Source organism: Charadrius vociferus, unplaced genomic scaffold (genome assembly GCF_000708025.1).
Source record: "Charadrius vociferus isolate BGI_N301 unplaced genomic scaffold, ASM70802v2 scaffold323, whole genome shotgun sequence".
NCBI lineage: Eukaryota > Metazoa > Chordata > Aves > Charadriiformes > Charadriidae > Charadrius > Charadrius vociferus.
Window position 1 is genome coordinate 825,256 of NW_009647692.1, and position 18,661 is coordinate 843,916.

The 18,661-nt window shown below is 49.7% G+C and overlaps 1 protein-coding gene across 1 annotated transcript in view; it reads left to right on the forward strand.

The window, feature by feature from the left end:
- The window catches only part of CLUH (clustered mitochondria (cluA/CLU1) homolog), a 30,866-nt gene that overhangs the window by 9,338 nt on the left and 2,867 nt on the right, over positions 1–18,661 (forward strand). Inside the window, exons 6-24 of the mRNA XM_009881474.1 lie at positions 4–158; positions 1,594–1,719; positions 3,438–3,585; positions 4,301–4,393; positions 4,934–5,628; positions 6,814–7,031; positions 7,671–7,775; positions 8,935–9,034; positions 11,045–11,198; positions 11,809–11,871; positions 12,559–12,803; positions 13,017–13,101; positions 13,760–13,913; positions 14,262–14,401; positions 14,513–14,593; positions 15,223–15,348; positions 15,854–15,975; positions 17,443–17,536; positions 18,284–18,418. Coding sequence (XP_009879776.1) covers positions 4–158; positions 1,594–1,719; positions 3,438–3,585; positions 4,301–4,393; positions 4,934–5,628; positions 6,814–7,031; positions 7,671–7,775; positions 8,935–9,034; positions 11,045–11,198; positions 11,809–11,871; positions 12,559–12,803; positions 13,017–13,101; positions 13,760–13,913; positions 14,262–14,401; positions 14,513–14,593; positions 15,223–15,348; positions 15,854–15,975; positions 17,443–17,536; positions 18,284–18,418 — 3,039 coding nt within the window. The remainder of the gene's footprint in view (positions 1–3; positions 159–1,593; positions 1,720–3,437; positions 3,586–4,300; positions 4,394–4,933; positions 5,629–6,813; positions 7,032–7,670; positions 7,776–8,934; positions 9,035–11,044; positions 11,199–11,808; positions 11,872–12,558; positions 12,804–13,016; positions 13,102–13,759; positions 13,914–14,261; positions 14,402–14,512; positions 14,594–15,222; positions 15,349–15,853; positions 15,976–17,442; positions 17,537–18,283; positions 18,419–18,661) is intronic.

The following is an 18,661-nucleotide window of genomic DNA, read 5'->3' on the forward strand; positions in this document are numbered from 1 at the left end:
TAGCCTTTGCAGTGCCTAAAGGTATTGACGATGAGTGGCTGGAACCCTCCACCTGGTAACCGGAAAATGCATGGGGACCTCATGTATTTATATGTCATCACGGTGGAGGATCGGCACGTCAGTATCACTGCATCCACTCGAGGATTTTACTTGAATCAGTGAGTAACTACGATTCCTCCTGTCCTGCCCTGCAGCAGGGAGCTTGCGATAGCCAACTGGGGGAAAAAGAACCAAAACATAAACAAACAATGGCTGCTGCTTTTTTTTTTTTTTTTTTTTGTGGAAAATAGCTTATTTTAATTCACTGCTTACATGGGTTTGTAGGAGTTGCTATACTGGATGGGGCTGTTCAGTTACGCCTGGTACCATTTCTTCACAGTGGATAAATGCCTGATGCTTTAGGGAAAGTTTAAACATCCCATAATGTCATCAGCTAATTAGAGCATTTTGAGTTGGGAGGGAATTCCTTCCTGACCATTACAACTATCTCGTTTTGCCCTAAAGCAAACGCACAGCCTGTCAGAACTTCTGAAGCTGGGCACAGACTTGACTAGGTTGGTTTTTTTCCTAGTGCCTGTGAGAGACTGTTGAAGCGGCCGCGCTGCGCCGGTGCCCGCGCGAGGGGCTGGGGAGGGCGCAGGGTCCATCCAGCCCAGTAGGCTGTAACAGAGCCCTATCGAGTTGAGGGTGGACAGGAGAGAACTTCAGAGCAACAAACCCCACTGTACCTGAGCAACCGTCAGTTCAGAACCATCTCTGGGTGGCCTTGATCTTGCAGTCCAGATAATTGCCTGGGCAACCATCACTGCATGTTTGAAATACAAGGTTGTAATTCACAGAAAGAGAATGAAGCTGCCTGAAGAGAGGGAGAGCTTAAAATATAGAAGATAAAATTCAAGCACATTTCCACCCTCTGTCTCATTATGAAGTGGAAGTGCTCTGTGTTAAACTGGCTCGTGAAAGAAATAATTTGTAGTCCACTGTTTCCCCCCAGATCTGTAAAAATAAGTGTTAAAAGTAATGAGTCTAAGGGTGCGCATCTGAGTGCAGGACCCAGGAGACCAAGTGGCACATTGAACATGAAACAGGTGGCCTTTTTGAGTTCGGCAAAACGTGACCTGGAGGGAGGGAGCTGTGGGTGCGCTCCTGGCAGGACTGGTGCTCGGCCTTCCAGCCAGGAGACGAGGTATCTTGAGGGCACCCACTGTTTGGTGTAGCTGGTGCCAGTACTGTTGGGTTCTCTAAGCAAAGGTCCTCTCGGTGTGTTTGGGAAGCTCTGTGAAATCAATCCTTCCCAGCTATAAAAATATAAAAGTTTCTTGAGCCTGGTGGTGGCTGAAGGTCTAAATCGGATGTGCTGTGCAGTCCGTCAGGGCCCAGGTAGCGGGTTACTCTCCGTATCTCATGTGGAGAGACGGGAGAGGGTCCGTGCAGCCCATCTGCCTGTGTGGTCTCCATTTTGCAAGCAAGGCAAGCAGGCGGGTCACGCAGTGCGTATATGGGAAGCTCTTGTTTGTATACTGCGTTCTTAGGCTATGGGAAGTCTCGGGTATGACAACGGCTTGTGATTTTTGTTTCTTTTTTCTCTTGCAGGTCTACTGCATACAACTTCAATCCCAAACCTGCAAACCCCAGTTTTCTCAGTCATTCCTTGGTGGAACTCCTTAACCAGATCAGCCCTACCTTCAAAAAAAACTTTTCTGCTCTGCAGAAGAAACGGTAGCAGCACTTTTTTCCTCTCTTGTTGCCTTGAGTAGTCTGTTGTGAAGTTGCGTGGTGAGGCTCAGCTATGTGGCTGGTTCGGCGGGGACCGGATGCTCCTCTACTATAGCAAGGATTGCAATGCCTGCTTTCTCTGAGCCCATGTAGCGGTGGGGTGGTTGGGACGCGTGAGTCTATGCAGCAGGGACCCCAGAACACCTCACCAAATGTCATGGCAGCACCCTGATGTAACTGGCTTTCCCTCACTCGAAACATGGAGCTGTCAGAGCTGATGTGACTTTGCTGCTGCTGTTCCACACGACAGTAACAGAGGCCAGTGGAAGCCCGGAGTCCCGATCCTTATCCACTAGATGGTTTCTCTTGGCTGTAGCTCCCAATGACTCTCACTCACAGCATGTAAATTTACAGATTTCGGTTCTGCCTACAGGAAAGGGTGGGAGGACAACAGCTTTCCATTGCCAGGGCAGTATCAGCTGTGGGGCTTACCTGGAGTTCAGCGCACTCTGTCCCTGCTGAGAAACGGAACACGAGGGGCAGCTTGCGCAGTGGGAGGGAAAGCCCAGAGATTGACTGCAGTGTTCATGTGTTGACCAGCTCGTGAAGTGTGGGTCCCCTCGCTGAGTCTGCAGGTTGGCTGCGTGCCTCCTGGGAGACTTGATGACTTCCCAGCTAGCCAGGCAGCGAAGGGTTAACGTGGAGCATGGCCGCATGCTGCAGCATGGACTGGGCTGGTAGCCTGGTCAGTGGGTACTTCTCCCCGGAAGCCAAAAAAGAGACTGAAGCATAAAAGACCAGGGAAAGTAACACAGGAGGGCTTTGCGTAGGCTTATGGTGGAGAGCAAATAATTATTAAACATGTCCATGCATGTCCATTTTCTCTGATTTCCTTTTACTCCTATAATAATAATAACCGCCCCCAAACAATAACGTATTGTTTTATTCTCCTGTCCTTGCTGCAGGGACCATTTATTCTGCTCCAGGACAGTGGGTCCTGTGCAAAAGCCTGTCATTCTTTAGAGTCCACTTAATGAACTGCCTGGGCTCGGCAGGGTGCAAATTGACAGGCACATTGTGTGGCTTTCAGGAGCTCTGCTTCTGCTCTCATTAGGAAGATGAAAGTGACACTAGACAAGGGCTGGAAATTAGCAGTGGCCTTCAGCCACCACTGTGACTATCTGGCCATTTAAAAATGATTGTACTGTATTGCTTCTTGAGCCAGAAGTAAATACAGATGAGACTCCAGCACCTGCTGAGAGCAGACAGATTACACAAGAGGCCGTTCGGTGAAGCTTGCTTTTTCACTTCATTAGTGGATGTGTGCTGGAGGCTGGCGCTGTAGCGCTACCCGTATGGACTGGTGCGAAAGCCGAGAGCCAGTCTGGGAGGTGGCTAGCTGGGAGCGAGCATCCTCCGCCTCCGAATGCAGAGGGTGATGGGCATCTCTGGAGATACAGCTGAGGATAAAACTGGGGAAGGGGGGATGGGGAGAGCCCGGGTAATTCTGCAGGCTGCTGTTGAGAGACAGTGCCCGTGCCAATCAGTAACCGTGGGATATAGTGCCCGTTAAATGAAAGTGCACTGTGCTGCTCGTGAGGTCTGGTCTTGTTCTGTTGTGTGTCAGAAACTGGTGTTGCAGCAGAGGGAAAATTCTCATAGAATGGAAAGAAATCAATCTTCCCTTGGAATATGTCTAATTGTTTTCACTCCCAAACTAGGGTTCAGAGACACCCCTTTGAAAGGATAGCCACTCCTTTCCAAGTGTACAGCTGGACGGCTCCGCAAGCAGAACACGCCATGGACTGTGTCCGGGCAGAAGACGCTTATACTTCTAGACTGGGCTATGAAGAGCACATACCTGGACAGGTATTGGTCTGGCTCTGCCTGAGAACGCTGGCAAGGGTTTTGCTGCCAGCTGCGCTGGGAACCGGTTGACTTTTAACAAGTCGACCTCTGGTATTTATGGAAGGGTTTTACTCATCAAGGGAAAACTTGCGGGAGTCCTTGTTCTTGACAGTGTCCTTGGCTACAGGGGCTGTGCTGCTCCGGCTGCAACTCCCTGAGCATGTAAAGGTCTGAGAGGAGCAACATCTGCTGGGGTGTCTATAAATCCCGTGTCCCTGCTCCGATGAGCACCACTGCACAGAAGGCAGAGCGCTCCTCCATGCTAGTCAGGCCTGGAATGGCTCATGTGCCTGTGACCAAACGATTCCAAATGTTTCAGTTGCAGCTTTGTGGCATAAAATCCTGCAGGCCACGGGCAGTGCAGGGCTGTACCGGCTGCCCGTGGGCGGCTGTCTGCCTGCGGTGTGACCACATCGCGGTGTGACGGCCAATGAAACCTGCACCGTGCCCCTCCAGAGCTAGCAAGCTGCCGTTTTGGTTAAACTGCACTGCGTAAGCTAATGTAAGGTCTATCCCAAACTGCGTCCTAAGTCACTTCTGCTGGACTCCATGGCAGCCTGAATTCTTGCCCCTTCCCCTCCCTTCTCTCACAAAATGCCTCGTAAAGCAGAAACGCTGACTTGCCAGCCCCTTCCTACGCAATGCATTGCTTCCCACAAGGCTTTGACTCTTTCAGACCAGAGACTGGAACGAGGAGCTGCAGACCACGCGAGAGCTGCCGCGCAAGAACCTGCCCGAGAGGCTGCTGAGAGAACGAGCCATTTTCAAGGTAACTTTGGGCTGTGCAGGCAAGTGCTCACGCAGCTGCTTCTCCACTGCCCATATCGCATCGGGACACTTCGCCTGGGCTCCATTTAGAAACAGCAAAAGCAGGGTCCCCATTTGTAAGCTAAGGGGTTTGTGGGGTCTTGTTCTCCCTTGCTCTCTGCTCCCAGTCCCACAGGGAAGAATTGCGCTCCTTGACCCTGTGTCTCCATGCTGACCCCGCGGCAGCCACCTCTCAGTTCTCTGCTGTTCTGTCTGATCCAGTCCTCCTTCGAGTGGGTGGGAGGGAGGACACGCACCTAAGCTGTCCTCTGCAGAGAGCTAATGAGTCTGAGCCATGCTGATCCCTAATGTTCTGGCTTCTGGAGCTTGTATCCAAGGCACTAGCCAGGCTCACAAAAGTAAAAGCCAGCTGACCTGCCTGCCTGCTGGAAGGCTGTCAGGAGGAGAGAAGTGAGGGAGGAATTTGCAGGGAGCTTTGAGAGCGAGGTGCTGGGAGGGTGGGCACCCTTCCTTACCCAGTGTTCTCTCCATGTGCCTCCAGGTTCACAGTGACTTCACTGCAGCAGCAACAAGAGGTGCTATGGCCGTCATTGATGGCAATGTCATGGCCATCAACCCCAGTGAAGAGACCAAGATGCAGATGTTCATCTGGAACAACATTTTCTTCAGCCTGGGCTTTGACGTCCGTGACCACTACAAGGACTTTGGCGGAGATGTTGCTGCTTACGTAGCTCCTACCAATGATCTCAATGGTGTGCGGACCTATAATGCTGTGGATGTAGAAGGGCTGTACACGCTGGGGACTGTAGTGGTGGATTACAGAGGTTACAGGGTGACAGCTCAGTCTATTATTCCTGGCATCTTGGAACGGGAGCAGGAACAGAGCGTCATCTATGGGTCAATAGACTTTGGCAAGACAGTTGTCTCACACCCCAAGTACCTGGAGCTGCTGGAGAAGACCAGCAGGCCGCTTAAGATCCAGAAGCACAAAGTCCTCAATGACAAAAATGAGGAGGTGGAGCTGTGCTCCTCCGTGGAGTGCAAAGGCATTATTGGCAACGACGGGCGTCACTACATCCTGGACCTGCTCCGCACTTTCCCACCAGATCTAAACTTCCTGCCTGTTGAAGGGGAGGAGATGCCAGAGGAATGTAAGAAAATGGGGTTCCCCAAGCAGCACAGACACAAGCTTTGCTGTCTCCGGCAAGAGCTTGTTGATGCCTTTGTAGAACACAGGTGAGCTGAACTCCTCCTTTCCTCCACCTGCAACTGGTCACGGTCTTAAGTCAGGACCGTGCTGCATTGTCCCAGGGACGTGGCAGCAGAGCTCCCAGAAGTGGGCAGCTAACTGCCCCATTGCTTGGTTGTGCAGGTGCAATTATAGAAACTTAATTAATCCAAGGTGAAAACAGCGGGGATTCTGACAGGGTTACAGGGAGCCCGGGAAAGAGGTGGTTTGTGGTTTAGTCTCCAGATCTGTTTTTGTTGTTTCCTGTCCACACATCTAGAAGTTCTTTCCTTGCAGATACCCTGGGCACCTGATGGCTTGGGAATGGGAAGGCTTTATGCTTCTTTTTAAGGCTCTCCAGGTGTCTTGAATACTACCTTTTTTTCCTAGTGGCTGAAAAAAGTTACCTATGGGAACTGCTGTAGGCACTTTTGTGGTGGGATGTGTTGGCGTTTGGGCTTGCTCAGTGCAGGCGAGGAAGTGGGAGCTCTGGGAGCAGGACAAGTCGAAGTTGTGCGGTGCGGCCGCATGGTGCTGGTGATGTTAACGCTCCTGCTTCCTGTGTGGAGGGCCGCAGGTGCTCTGCTATCACAGATGGTCAGAGCTTATGCTTCACTTGCTGGGAGGACGAGCCCTCCAGTTGCTGACGGAGGAGCCCTGCCCGCTGAGCAACCAGTTCTGCAGCCAGCGCCCTTCCAGTTCTGCCCGTGCCTGCAGGCAGGCTTTGCTGCTCCCTGGGAGAGCTTCCAGACCAGCAGCCTGCAGGACCGTGGCCGTAGGGTGCTGCTGCTCCTCCTTGGCTAGCAGAGGCCTCTCTCTCCTAAGGTCTCCCGGCAAAGTGGCTGCTGGTTTGTGTTTGACTGGCCCTGGAATCTGGCACTGAGAGTCTCCCCGAGCTCTCTGCTGATGCTGCCTGTGTGGAAGGCAATTTGTAACCACTGCAAGGAGATTAGTTTCCCATTGTGATGGGTAATGAAAACCCACCTCTTTTTTTTTTTTCTTTTGCTTCTTCTAATAAACTAATGTGCACTCCTTTGATTTTGGAAAGCTTATGTGAAGAGGGTGTACATCTTGCCTTTCCACAGGGAAACTATGGTCTATAATGTTGACTTTGTGAGGTTTTTCCTCGCAGAGCAGTGGTGATCCTCTTGGACTCTCCTGCTGTGCTGAATTCCTCTTTTCCTTTACTGTAGGTATCTCTTATTCATGAAGCTGGCTGCACTGCAGCTGATGCAGCAGAAAGCCAACAAGCAGGAGAGCTCAGGTGCGCTGGAAAATGGTGCCTCTCCGGAGAACGGTACTGCAGACAGCGAGAAGTCTGAGTCAGAGGATGGTAAAATAGACGATAACGTGACTGGACTTGATCAGGTGAAAGAGCTTGCTGAGACCATTGCATCTGATGATGGAACAGGTATTTCATCCTCAGCACCAGAAGCAGCCGGAGCTCCTGCCCTAGCGGGTGGGCTGTGCCTCTGGCAGGGGGTGCTCGGGGTGATGTAAAGTTGTTAAACAGGACAGGCGCTGGCTGCGTCCATCGGTGCTGTCTTGGCTTTTTGCATAGGGCTGTTCACAACCTAATGAATTAGTCACCCTGGGGTGGTCGGGTTGGTGGGCAAGTGTCTCTGACTGCTGCAAGCCCACCGGCTCTGCCGCGGGAGCCAGAGCCCGTCCAGCAAGCTGGCCTGCGGGGCCGGGGCCGTGCTGCCAGAGCCGTGGTGCGGGTGGAGGGGAGCGGGCTGTGGTGGGGCTCGACGCGTGCAACGCACAGACACCTCTGGGAATCCCAGGCTCGGATTAATGAGTGTCTGTGGTTGGGGGGTGGGAGTTGATGGGTTTTTGGGTCATCTCACATCCTCTTGTTCAGACTTGGCGTTTTGTAGCCATCCTCCTATCCGAATGTCTTACAATTGATTGTTTTTATAATGGATTTCTGCAGAATGTGCCATCGTTGCTGCTTCTAGTAACATAACTTGTCTCTTAATTTAATAGCTAGGCTTGTCATTTTCTGAAATCCACGTTCATTTGTATTCTATTTTTCTTCCTGCTCCAGTGGATCCCAAAAGCAGAGAAGTGATTCGAAACGCTTGCAAGGCTGTAGGCTCCATTAGTGACACATCATTTGACATTCGGTTTAACCCAGATATTTTCTCACCAGGTACGTGTACGAAGAGCTGGTTTTAGTCCTCCTTCAGAGGATTGCTGTGTCCAGCCAGCTGCAGACAAAAATTGTTTTCTGTAGCTAAGAATATTGCTGGCTTTTGGCTAGCTGGGCATGGTGCAGGATTCTCCGTGAAGCACAAAGAAACAGAAAAGAGAAAGAAGTGTAATTGATTGCAATGCTCAAGCTACCAAATGCAGGCAGTAAGCTGTCTCCCACCGCCACGCTCGGGGGAGGTCTGCAGATTGCTGCCAAGAATCTTCCTGCGATTCTCCAGCATCCCAGCTGCTAGACCACATGAAAAGAAGCAGAGGGAGGGGAAAAAATAAATTTGATCCTAATGTAGTAGTTTACACAAAACCCAGCAGTTGTAGTTGAACGCCTGATGTTGCATCGTCAAGGAAGGGCAGGGTTTGTTTCAGTAATGTTATGGTAAGCAGGTCACAGTGCCCTTGCAAATGCATGCATCAGTCGCAGGCATTGTATGGAGCTTTCCATGGCCAGAATCGGGGGGTTTTTTATTATTTGGAAGTACAGAAGAAGCTGCCAGGGGGTTTATGGGGGTGAATGCCAAGGCTGTACGCGTGCAAATTGCAGGGGAATGGGCATGTAGTTGAATTTAGTCCGGAACAAATGTGTCAGAAGGAGCATGTGTTTTGAAACGCCCAAGCATCTTTTAAGGCTGGTAAGGATTAGTGCTTTGGCACCAACTTGAGCAGCTAGAACTTAAAACCTTACTTTAATTTTGGTGGGCAAAAGCAAAAGGCTCTGAGTTTCTAGCACTTGCAGCATCTGCTGGTCCATCTGCTGAAATGTTCCTGCTCCAGTCTAGCCAGTTGACTCTTTCACACTGGAAGTGTACACAGCACTTTGCAATAGGTAGACTGGACCAGATAAAGAGCAGAATTGGGGCTTTTAAAAGCTGCATTAAGAATGAATGTGAGTGGCCAAGAGCAGCACAGCTCCTACCCAAGCAGAGCAGCGAATGCCCTTTCCATTGAAACATGCTGTAGAGTAGATGAGTTTTTTAAGAAGCATCTTTAATTCCAGTGAGACAATCACTTTAACTTTTTACCTGCTCTTACTATATATTTCTGTATATTACTTGTTTCTTCTTTGAGTTGATGTGTTATGTTTTTCTCTTTTATTCTCCTAGGTGTTCGTTTTCCCGAGTCTAGCAAAGAGGAGGTGCAGGATCAGAAGCAGTTGCTGAAGGATGCTGCTGCGTTCTTGCTGTCGTGCCAGATCCCAGGTTTGGTAAGGAACTGAGGACCAGCAGTAATGTCCCCTCTGAAAGCTTGCCTCAAGCCTGGCCTCTGAGCAAGCAGTGACGCGGCAGCACGCTAGCTTCGCGTCCCAAGCAAACGCTGAGTTCTGCTGGCAGCCGAGTTCTGGCACCCGTGGTGAAGTGCGGTGAACAGTGCAAGCGTCTCTGGTGCAAGCACAAAAGGGGTTTGCCATTTCCTGTCTTGCATCATGGCCCAATTTTCCCAATTCAGTCCAACAATGAGTTTTTGGCACTAGTAATTAACAGCTATTGCTAAGAGTTTGGGACAATAAAGACCACATAAGTCATCCTCCCTAGCCCTGGGCACCCTGCACAACTTATTGTATTATCTGACCCCAATTGTGACTCAATTGGTGATTAATAATTTGGAGTGAACTAGAAAATTGTTCTCACTAATATCTATTGTAAAAACTCCCTCTGTCAGTCTTAAGCATTTTGGATGCTTACCCATGCACCTGGCGAGATAAGAAATACCAGCTTTTTCCCTCTCAAGATGCTTTCTAAATTGACTGCCAATGCACGTGTTACAGCAGGCACTGTAACTGGGAGGGTAGAATTGATGATCTCCACTCCAAGGGGTTCAGGAGTTGTTGGTCTTACGTAGGAGGGGATTTTCCTTGCAGGAAAGTTTATTCTGAACAATGAATCCACTATTTTTCTAGTCAGCATAACCTTTAAGACCAGCTATTCAGCCTTTAAGTAAAAAAAAAAGGAGGTGGAGTGAATCAGAAAAGGGCTTGGTGACTGTTCGTTTACAAAATAGTTGATACACTAGTATATAAACCCAAAATGCTGCATAAGCATGTGTGAGGGCAAGTTACAGGTCAGCTGCTGTAAGCAGGTGGTCCTCCGTACCCTGCGTATCGGGGAGTAACTGGTGGTATTCCACGATGTGAATTGAGTGACTCTTTATCAGCACTCAACACAACTTAAAATGCAAGTGCCATTTCCCCTTATCAGCTAAGTGTACACGACTCCCTGTAGTCTTTTAATTGGAAATGTTTTTAGTTAGTGACTCTGAGGCTCTTAAAGAAGGGTTAGCCTGCTAGTGCCACAAGTGTTAGTTAAATAAACCATGCTAAAGGGAAAGCGGTTCTCATTGCCTGAGCCACAGAGTCCTTCGAGTCCCTACTCTGCTGCTGAGTTCTGCGTGGCCTGGGGCAAACCGCTGGAAGTTGTATGCTCAACTGTGCTGAACGCCCTCGCAGTCCGCACTGGTCTCCTGGTGCCACCGGAGACACCGCGTGCTCAGCGCTTGGTTACAGTCCTCAGCGCTGCTCCACGGGGCCTTTGCCTCTGCTTGTTTTGCACAGGGAATTGGATGAAGCCTGAGCTGCTTTAGCGTGACTCTCGATCTCTCCGCGCCTCAGTTCCCAGTGCTTATTGGGAGTGCGTAGTGCCGCTCATCCTCCACCGAGACATAAGAGTAAAAATGGTACAAGTGGCAAGGAGCTTGCACAAACTGCTTTGGGCTCCCTGCTGCGAGTGTGACCCTTGCTTGCGTAGTGTGGTGCTCGCTGGTATTACAGCACTCTACCCACCGAAAGGGCCTTGCTCGGGGTCACTGTGGGCCTTTGGGGTGACCCTGAACCCCAGGTAACAGAGGTGCGTGTGACCGGCAGTCAGGGAAGGGCGGTGCTGCCCGCCGTGCCCTCGCTGCGTTGGGCAGGTTGCCGTCCCATCCGCGCTGCAGAAACGGCTCTCCCTCCTGCTGCCGGCACGGCACCCAGCCCCAGCCCAGAGGCAGAGCAGAGGAGGCACTAACCGGAGCTCCCGAGGAGGCTCTACAGGCGGAATTTATGGGCTTTGCCAGCGGTGGAGCCTATGGCCTGGGGCAGGGAGCACCCGGCTGCTCTGTGCTTGCCAGGTCTCCAGTGTCATCCCTGGAAACTGCCTTCTCTGTCAGGGCACTCTATTTAAAATCTGAAATTCTTTCCTTCGCGTTCGCTCTCTCTAACTGGTTTGCATGTATGCTCGCGGTCAAAGACTGCCTGGATCACACGGTGCTCCCGATGGATGGGGCTACCTTGGCAGAGGCCATGCACCAGAGGGGCATCAACATGCGTTACCTAGGCAAAGTGATCAACTTCATCACCAAGACCCCTGGCCGTGCTCAGCTGGATCACATTTTTGTAAGCATCAGGTTTAACTTCAGACTGACAATTAAAACTGTCTCTGGCATAATCTGCTCTGTATAGATTCCAGCTTGGCTGATCGGTTTCTCTGTGTAAAAAATAAACACCTTCACAAGCAGAGGAGGGAGAAGGACCTGTAGGTGGTGGATGGGGAGTTTTGCTCCTAAATTCCTAATGGTTTTCGTAATGTTAGGGGCTTTGAGTGTCCTTTGGGAGAGAAGTCTGTCAGGGATTTTCCAAGTGCAATAGCAGTAACACGCAGCTGGATTTTAAGCCATGCGTTTTTTAAGCTTCTAAGGTCCGTCAAGGCTTCAGATCAAATGAGGAAATTGAGCGTGCGCAGGGCGAGTGCTGCGGTGGCTCCTGGAAGCGCCGTTAGAGCTGAGCTGTGCCGCAGGGGGTGGCGGTGGTCCCCATGCACGGGGGCGCAGGGGGCTCTTCCCCGGCACCAGGAGTCTTGTCGGATGCCAAACAGTTCTGAGCTGCAGGGTGAGGACTGGAGAATGTCTTCTGCAGATTTTGATAAAAGCCACTTCAAAAGCAAAGCATGTTTTTCATTGTTATTGCCAACTGACTCTTAATCTCCGTTCTTTATTCCTTTGGGTAGAAAATAGGAATCAGTGAATTGATCACTCGATCGGCTAAACACATCTTCAAGACGTACCTCCAGGTATGACCTGCAGTCTAACCTCTTGTCTTATGTGTCCTCTCTAATGACTTTTTTCCCACAAATAGAGCGCTGTTTGAGTCTCTTCTCTCATTAGGCAGTTCATAGGGGTTGCCTGGCAACGGGAAGTACAATCTCATTAGCGCTAAAATAGGTACAGGCCCGCGTGAGGGAGAGCAAGTTCCCACTTGAAGATAGCTTTCCCAGAGAGTAATCATTCATGCTTTTGTTCCCCAGATTCTCACTCGTTATGTTGAAGGCTTTTAAAAGTGAAATCACAGCTTGTCATACCTTTTCCTCTTAAACACTGTTGCTTTTGCCCTTCGAAGAAGCGTTTATAATTACATGAACACTAGTGCATCCTTATAGCTGTCCATACATAGCATAGCAATAGACGGGGCTTTATTCCAGTTTCAGAATCGTCTTTACACTCTCTAGTTTCTCTGTCCCAGGTAGCAGCCTGAAATGGCACTGTGTAGTGGTGTGTGTGTGTATGGAGGCATATACTTATCTCTTATATCTCCATAATTCTGTCTGTACTATTTCCACTGGCAAATATTGCCTTCCTCTTCCTTTTCAGGAAGATTTTCCTGTTTGTGGTAGGGCTGGATTTGTGTGCGACTCGGGGTGGGAGTAATGCCTGTGTGATGGCAGGTGTCTTCCACGACTGATTTTGGTGTCTCGCTGTAGGGTGTGGAGCTGTCGGGTTTATCAGCGGCCATCAGCCATTTCCTCAACTGCTTTCTAAGCTCCTTTCCAAATCCCATTGCCCATCTTCCAGCTGATGAGCTGGTCTCCAAGAAAAAGAATAAGAAAAGGAAAAACAGGAACCTTGGAAATGCGGATAACACTGCATGGGCCAGCATGACCCCTCAGGAGCTTTGGAAGAACATTTGTTCAGAAGCAAGGAACTACTTTGATTTTAGTCTTGAATGGTAAGCGGAGCAAATTACCCTTGCTCGTGCCTGGACTCTCACCAAATGTCTGTAGCTCTTGTAATCTTGAGGGAGTTTTACAGGCTCCTAATGGAAAGAAATCAGGCAAAGAGCAGCAGGGAAGTGTAACTGAAACTTGAAATGAGATTAAACCAATGCGGCAAAGGCAGGTAGGAAGAGCTGAGAGCTGAACCTTGTGTGTGCTTTTTGCAGTGAGAATGCTGACCAAGCAGCTGAAGTGTATAATCTGCAGAAAATCACCCTGCTTCGTGAAATCTCCCTCAAAACTGGAGTCCAAGTAAGATCCACTTCTTCCCTCCCTTCCCCATCATGTTCTATACTGAGAAAGATGAAGAATAAGTGCAAACTACTTTGCAGGGGACAGCGTTTCAGACAGACAGCGTGAGCCCCTAAAGGTCTTTGTGGTGTTCGTGTTGGAATACAGGTTCCAGCCCTGGTGAAAGAGATTTCTAATCCAGTTCCCTTTTAGGGTAAACCTGCTGTGCACCTCCCTTGGAAGAGCAGCCAGCCTGAATGCGGTTCCTGGAGCTCGCTCTGTCTGACAAACCAAACTCGCACCTTATGTTCACGCACACGTATACTCCTTATCCAGAGCGAAGCAGCTTCTGAATGAGCAGAGCGGGACTTTAGGGTTGTCCTTGCTTGCAGAGCCAGGGGGTTTCCTTCCCCACAGCGCCGCCTTCTCACTCCTCTCTGGGGTGTGGGAGTATGGTGGGACGGGGTTCCTCCGTCGGGGGCCCCCAGCACTGGCACAACCGTGCCTTGGCACACCTATGTGTCACCGTCTTTCAAAACTCTGTCCCGAGGTAGTGATACCGGGGACGTTTGACTGTGAATCCACACGCAGAATTTAAGGCTCTTTAATTTCCCTTCTTTTCTTGCCAAGTACTGATGGAAGTGGTGAACGTGACCTCTGCTCTTTTCGGTTCCTCTAGATACTGCTGAAAGAGTACAACTTTGACAACAGGCACAAGCCCACCTTCACGGAAGAGGATATTCTCAACATCTTCCCTGTAGTGAAGCACGTAAACCCCAAAGCCTCAGATGCTTTCCACTTCTTCCAGAGCGGGCAAGCAAAGGTTCAGCAAGGTACAGACCCAACACGGCTCTGCCTCCTGAGGCGGCTGCTGGTAAAAGGAGGAGCGGGGTATGTGTGGCACGGCCCGCTGCCCTCCACCAGTACACTCCCACCCACCCCCTTTTGGGAGAGAATCGAGGTCTCCAAGACCATCTCAAACACCTGCTATAAAGTTACCAACCATGAACAAGGTGGATGCAGGGCACCAGTTTCCTTCTCCAAGGTTTTAGTCCTTGCACAAAGCAGTGACCTATGGCTGCGTGTCCCACTGCTGTTCCCCCTTCACAGGCAGCGCGCTTCTCCAGTAGTGTTAGGGCTTATTTGACATACATACTTACGTGACTATAACTTTTTTTCAGGTTTCTTGAAGGAGGGCTGTGAGCTCATCAATGAAGCCTTAAACTTGTTCAACAATGTGTATGGTGCTATGCATGTAGAAATCTGTGCCTGCCTGAGGCTGCTAGCTCGTCTCAACTATATCATGGGAGACTATTCAGAGGTAAGAAGGGCCCGGATAGGGTCTGTTTAGTCCTCTCATTCCTCCCCTGTGCTCGCTTGCTCAAGTGCACAGCACTGTGTGATTTGCTCTTGGGTCTTCTGTTCTATTTAGGCCTTAAGTAATCAGCAGAAAGCGGTGCTAATGAGCGAGAGGGTCCTGGGTATTGAACATCCCAACACGATTCAAGAATACGTAAGTACAGGGTGCTGGGGGAGAAGCAGCACCTCCTGTGTCCACCTGCAGTCTGTGAGCCTTAATTCGTGTCTGCAGCCAGAAAACAGTTGCAGTTCTCCTTCCTTCTGCAGTGTTCTTTCCAGAATCCTCCACTTTCATCATCCATTTTGTATCTTGCCATTTTGTAAACCCAGTACCTAAGTACGCGTCCTCAGTATTTGTCCTACTTAGTTTAGAATTTTGTGGGTTTGTCTGCTGAGTGTTTATTTATAATCATTCATTCTGCTGGTTTTCACCCTGGGCTTATGTCAGAAACAAAGAGTAAGAATTCCCCCCTCCCTTCCCCCAAAAGCGCAATCAGAGTATCATATACGTACAGGTCAATTTTGAAATATTCCTTGAGGTGCATAAGAGAAACTGAAATGAAATACTTCAGCTTCCTCAGTGCTGTGTTTGACGTGATACCTCAGGGGAGCTGTAAACCCACCAGCAGACTTGGAGTTACCTGAGTGGTTAATCCTTTTTAACTGTAAAGGACGACCTTTTATTTGTGTGCGGCTGAGGAAAGGAGTAGAAAGGAGAGATTAGTTTGCTTTACAGAGTGGTAAGTAAAAACCATTAATGCTGGATTACTTCTTTTGTTACAGATGCACCTTGCTTTGTACTGCTTTGCGAACAGCCAGCTCTCTACAGCGTTGAACTTACTGTACCGTGCACGCTACCTCATGCTGTTGGTATTTGGGGAGGATCACCCAGAAATGGCACTCTTAGATGTAAGTAATCTTTTAGAGTCTTCAAGTTTCTAATCTCTAAGAAACCTTTAAAATGCCCACAGTGCTGGCTGTTTACAATAAACATTTAGGCACTGCCTTTTCCTCCCTGGGTTACTACGAGTTAGTGCTGTTAGAAGGAGCGGAAAAAGGAGTTTGACTCTTTAGCTGGGAGGGTCGGCCTTCTGTGGTTGGAGCTCTGCGCTGGGACACTGGAGATGCGGGTTCAAGAGCCTGTAATCCTTGGGCAAATGCCTTAATTTAGCCTGTTCTTGGTGTCCTTGCATAAAACGGAGAGAGTTCCTTACCTCTCTTCTGTCTGGCCTGTTTGGACTGAGCTCCCAAGGGGGAGAACGCTCTCCTGGCACGTGTTACGTGGTGGAGAGAGACCTGCTGGGGACTTGTGGCTGCTACAGCCTGTTCAACAGGGCGGTCTTGCTATTTACAAAGCAATAAATGCATAGTTTGAACTTGCCTTTCTGAATGTCTGCTTGCCGCCTTTGTGCAGAACAACATTGGCTTGGTGCTCCACGGGGTGATGGAGTATGACCTCTCCCTCCGGTTCCTGGAGAACGCGCTGGCCATCAGCTCCAAGTATCACGGCTCCAAGTCTTTGAAAGTTGCACTAAGGTGAGGCAGGGTGGAGCGCTGGGCTGGGTCACCGTGCTGTTAAAGAGAGCGAGTACATTCACCGTGCGCTCATAAGGGAGGGATCTGATCCGGCTGTGTCCAGCTGTGTCCTGTTAAATTAGAGATTCAGTCTGGTCCCAGCTGTCAGACTCCTCGGGACTGCGGGCGGCCTGAGTCAAGGTCATGGTGCATCCACGTTTGGTCTGGAAAGGCAGAGATCCCTTGTCCTTAAAGTTAATCTGTGGGATCTGGTGTAATGCTGGTTGCCCCAAAAATCTGTCAAGATGACCCTGGTCCTGGTGGACTCTCAGCAGCAAAACGCATGAGGCAAGTGGAGGTTGGAGAGCGAGGCTAATGTAATTATACTGGGAGACTGGGATGATACGTAAACACTTGTGTTTAATTGTTTCAGCCCCCAGGGAGCTATCTTTGAGAAGCGTGTAATTTGCTTTTGTCCTTTACCGTAAAGCCTTGTATTTGAATAAAATACTGAGCGGCTTCCTTGTGTTTCCAAGGGAGCTATGAGTGGTCGGCACCTTTAGGGTCTGCTCTGGATACCCACTGCTCCTCAGTGCTGTGTGCATCGTCCTTGAGTGCAAAACTGGCTCACTATCAACCAAGCAGTGGCCCACTCCTAATTACTACTACCACATTGCAACCCATCTGTTCTTCATCAGGGTGAAAATAAATCTTATTAAGCACCCACAAGAGTCTGGTTTGTTTTCCAGCAGTTGATGGATATGCATTCTGCAGAAGGCGTCTTGCCTTCCCTTAGAAGCGCTGGGATGCTCGATGAGATTCATCACCTCCCACAGAGTAATACTGCCAAAACCAGAAATCTTTTTTTCATTCCCGAAACACCAAGGGAGCAAAGTCCAAGCCAAGTCAGCTCTCCCAACTGGAGAGAGCCCAGGTGACCTGGGGCCCAGCTCTGCTACGGTTTGGCTGGTTGTTTCTGTGCCAGAAGATTTTCTTTTTTTTTTTTTTTTTTTTAATTTTTGGCTGTGAATAATCAAGTAATTCACACCTTTTGCTTTCTAAGAAACAAAAAGACCCTTTTGAAGGGTAAGGGCTTCTGGCTGCTTCCTTCTTCTCCAGCTAACAAACCTAGCCCTGAGATGTTCCCGTGCTCATGCTGCTTCCATTCAGTTCACCACTGTGGCCTTCAGCTCTTCTGGGTGCAGGAGGAAAAATTCCCTATTTTTTTTTTTTTTTTTTTAAACTTCTGGAGGTCACTTCTGAATATTTCAACCAAAATCCAGCCCAAATCAGTGTAGTATATTTATCCCCAAATGGGGTGGGGAAAAGTGACCACCAGGGTGCTGTATTTGGAGTCCAGTATCTGCCTCCTTTGACGCTCAATTAAGACTTCTGGCCTAAACATCGTTAAGTTGAAGTCGTGGTCGCTGTAGTGCAGAAATGTTTCTTCTTCATTAAAGTACCTCTAAACCCTTTTCCCTCCCTCAGCCACCACTTGGTAGCCCGAGTGTACGAGAGCAAAGCAGAATTCCGGTCAGCTCTGCAGCATGAGAAGGAAGGTTACACCATCTACAAAAACCAGGTAACGAGCGTGCGTGCTGCCGACTTCGGTCATATCCCTCTCCTGCCAGAAACGAGCAGTACCGCTGCGAAACAGTGCTGCAGCTCGGGGAGACCCCTTACAAAACGCCTCTGAGCAGACGCCAGGGAATCGTCGTTCTTGGGACGGGGCGGAATTGCTGCCCTGTACGGTAATTGACCACATTTTATACCGAAAGTCTGCGAGTCGCCTTCCTGCGAGTTTGTTCTTGCTGTACCCTGTCGCTGGACAGAACCTTCTGTTGGTGGCAACGGCCGGGCACTGAAAGAGCTGGGGCTGTTCTTCCCACTTTTTGCACCACCTGCCCTTTAAATACCAGATCCAAACTAGTTTGTAGTTGAGCTGTTTCGTGGGCAATACCTTCTCCCGCACACAGCCCTTGGTGATGCACAGTGAAACTTCTGCATCAGCCCGGGCTGTGTCTGAACATGTCTGCAGTTGTACACGGTGATTCAGCGCCATCTCACTGGCTGAAAGCACAGCCTGGCGGAGGGGATGCCGCTCACCCTGCGAATGTGCTCCTACTTGATGGAAACGCGTAATGTTGATAAAAGGCTCCTAGAGGAACTGTTTTTGTTTGTTTTTTGAATGCCAAGGCAGGTGAAATCCAGTTCTGATGAGTTTCTGTAAAGATGTTGAGTTAGCAGGGACTAGGAGCGCACCCTGGTTTGAGTCCTGTTCTGATTTGTAATGTTAAACTTTTTTTTTTTCTTCCCCTTTTCTGATCAGCTTGGAGAACACCATGAAAAGACCAAAGAGAGCTCTGAGTACTTGAAATACCTGACTCAGCAAGCAGTCGCTCTTCAACGCACAATGAACGAGATTTACAAGAATGGCTCCAACGCGAACATCATGCCACTTAAGGTAACCTTATGCAATGAGAGCAACGGAGAGTACTCGCCGTGAAGGCAGAGTTGTGTTTAGCTGCTCCAGAAGGACACTGAGCATACGTGTGTGGACGTTGCCTGTGCAGGAGGTGGTAACGGCTGTGCCACTTGCGGACCCTTCACGGGCAGGAGGTCCCTGCGAAGGCAGAGGCTCAGACACAACACGGTGTAACCAATGCGGTCTGAGCATTTGTCCCCTCCGCTTCTGAACAGAGCGGTT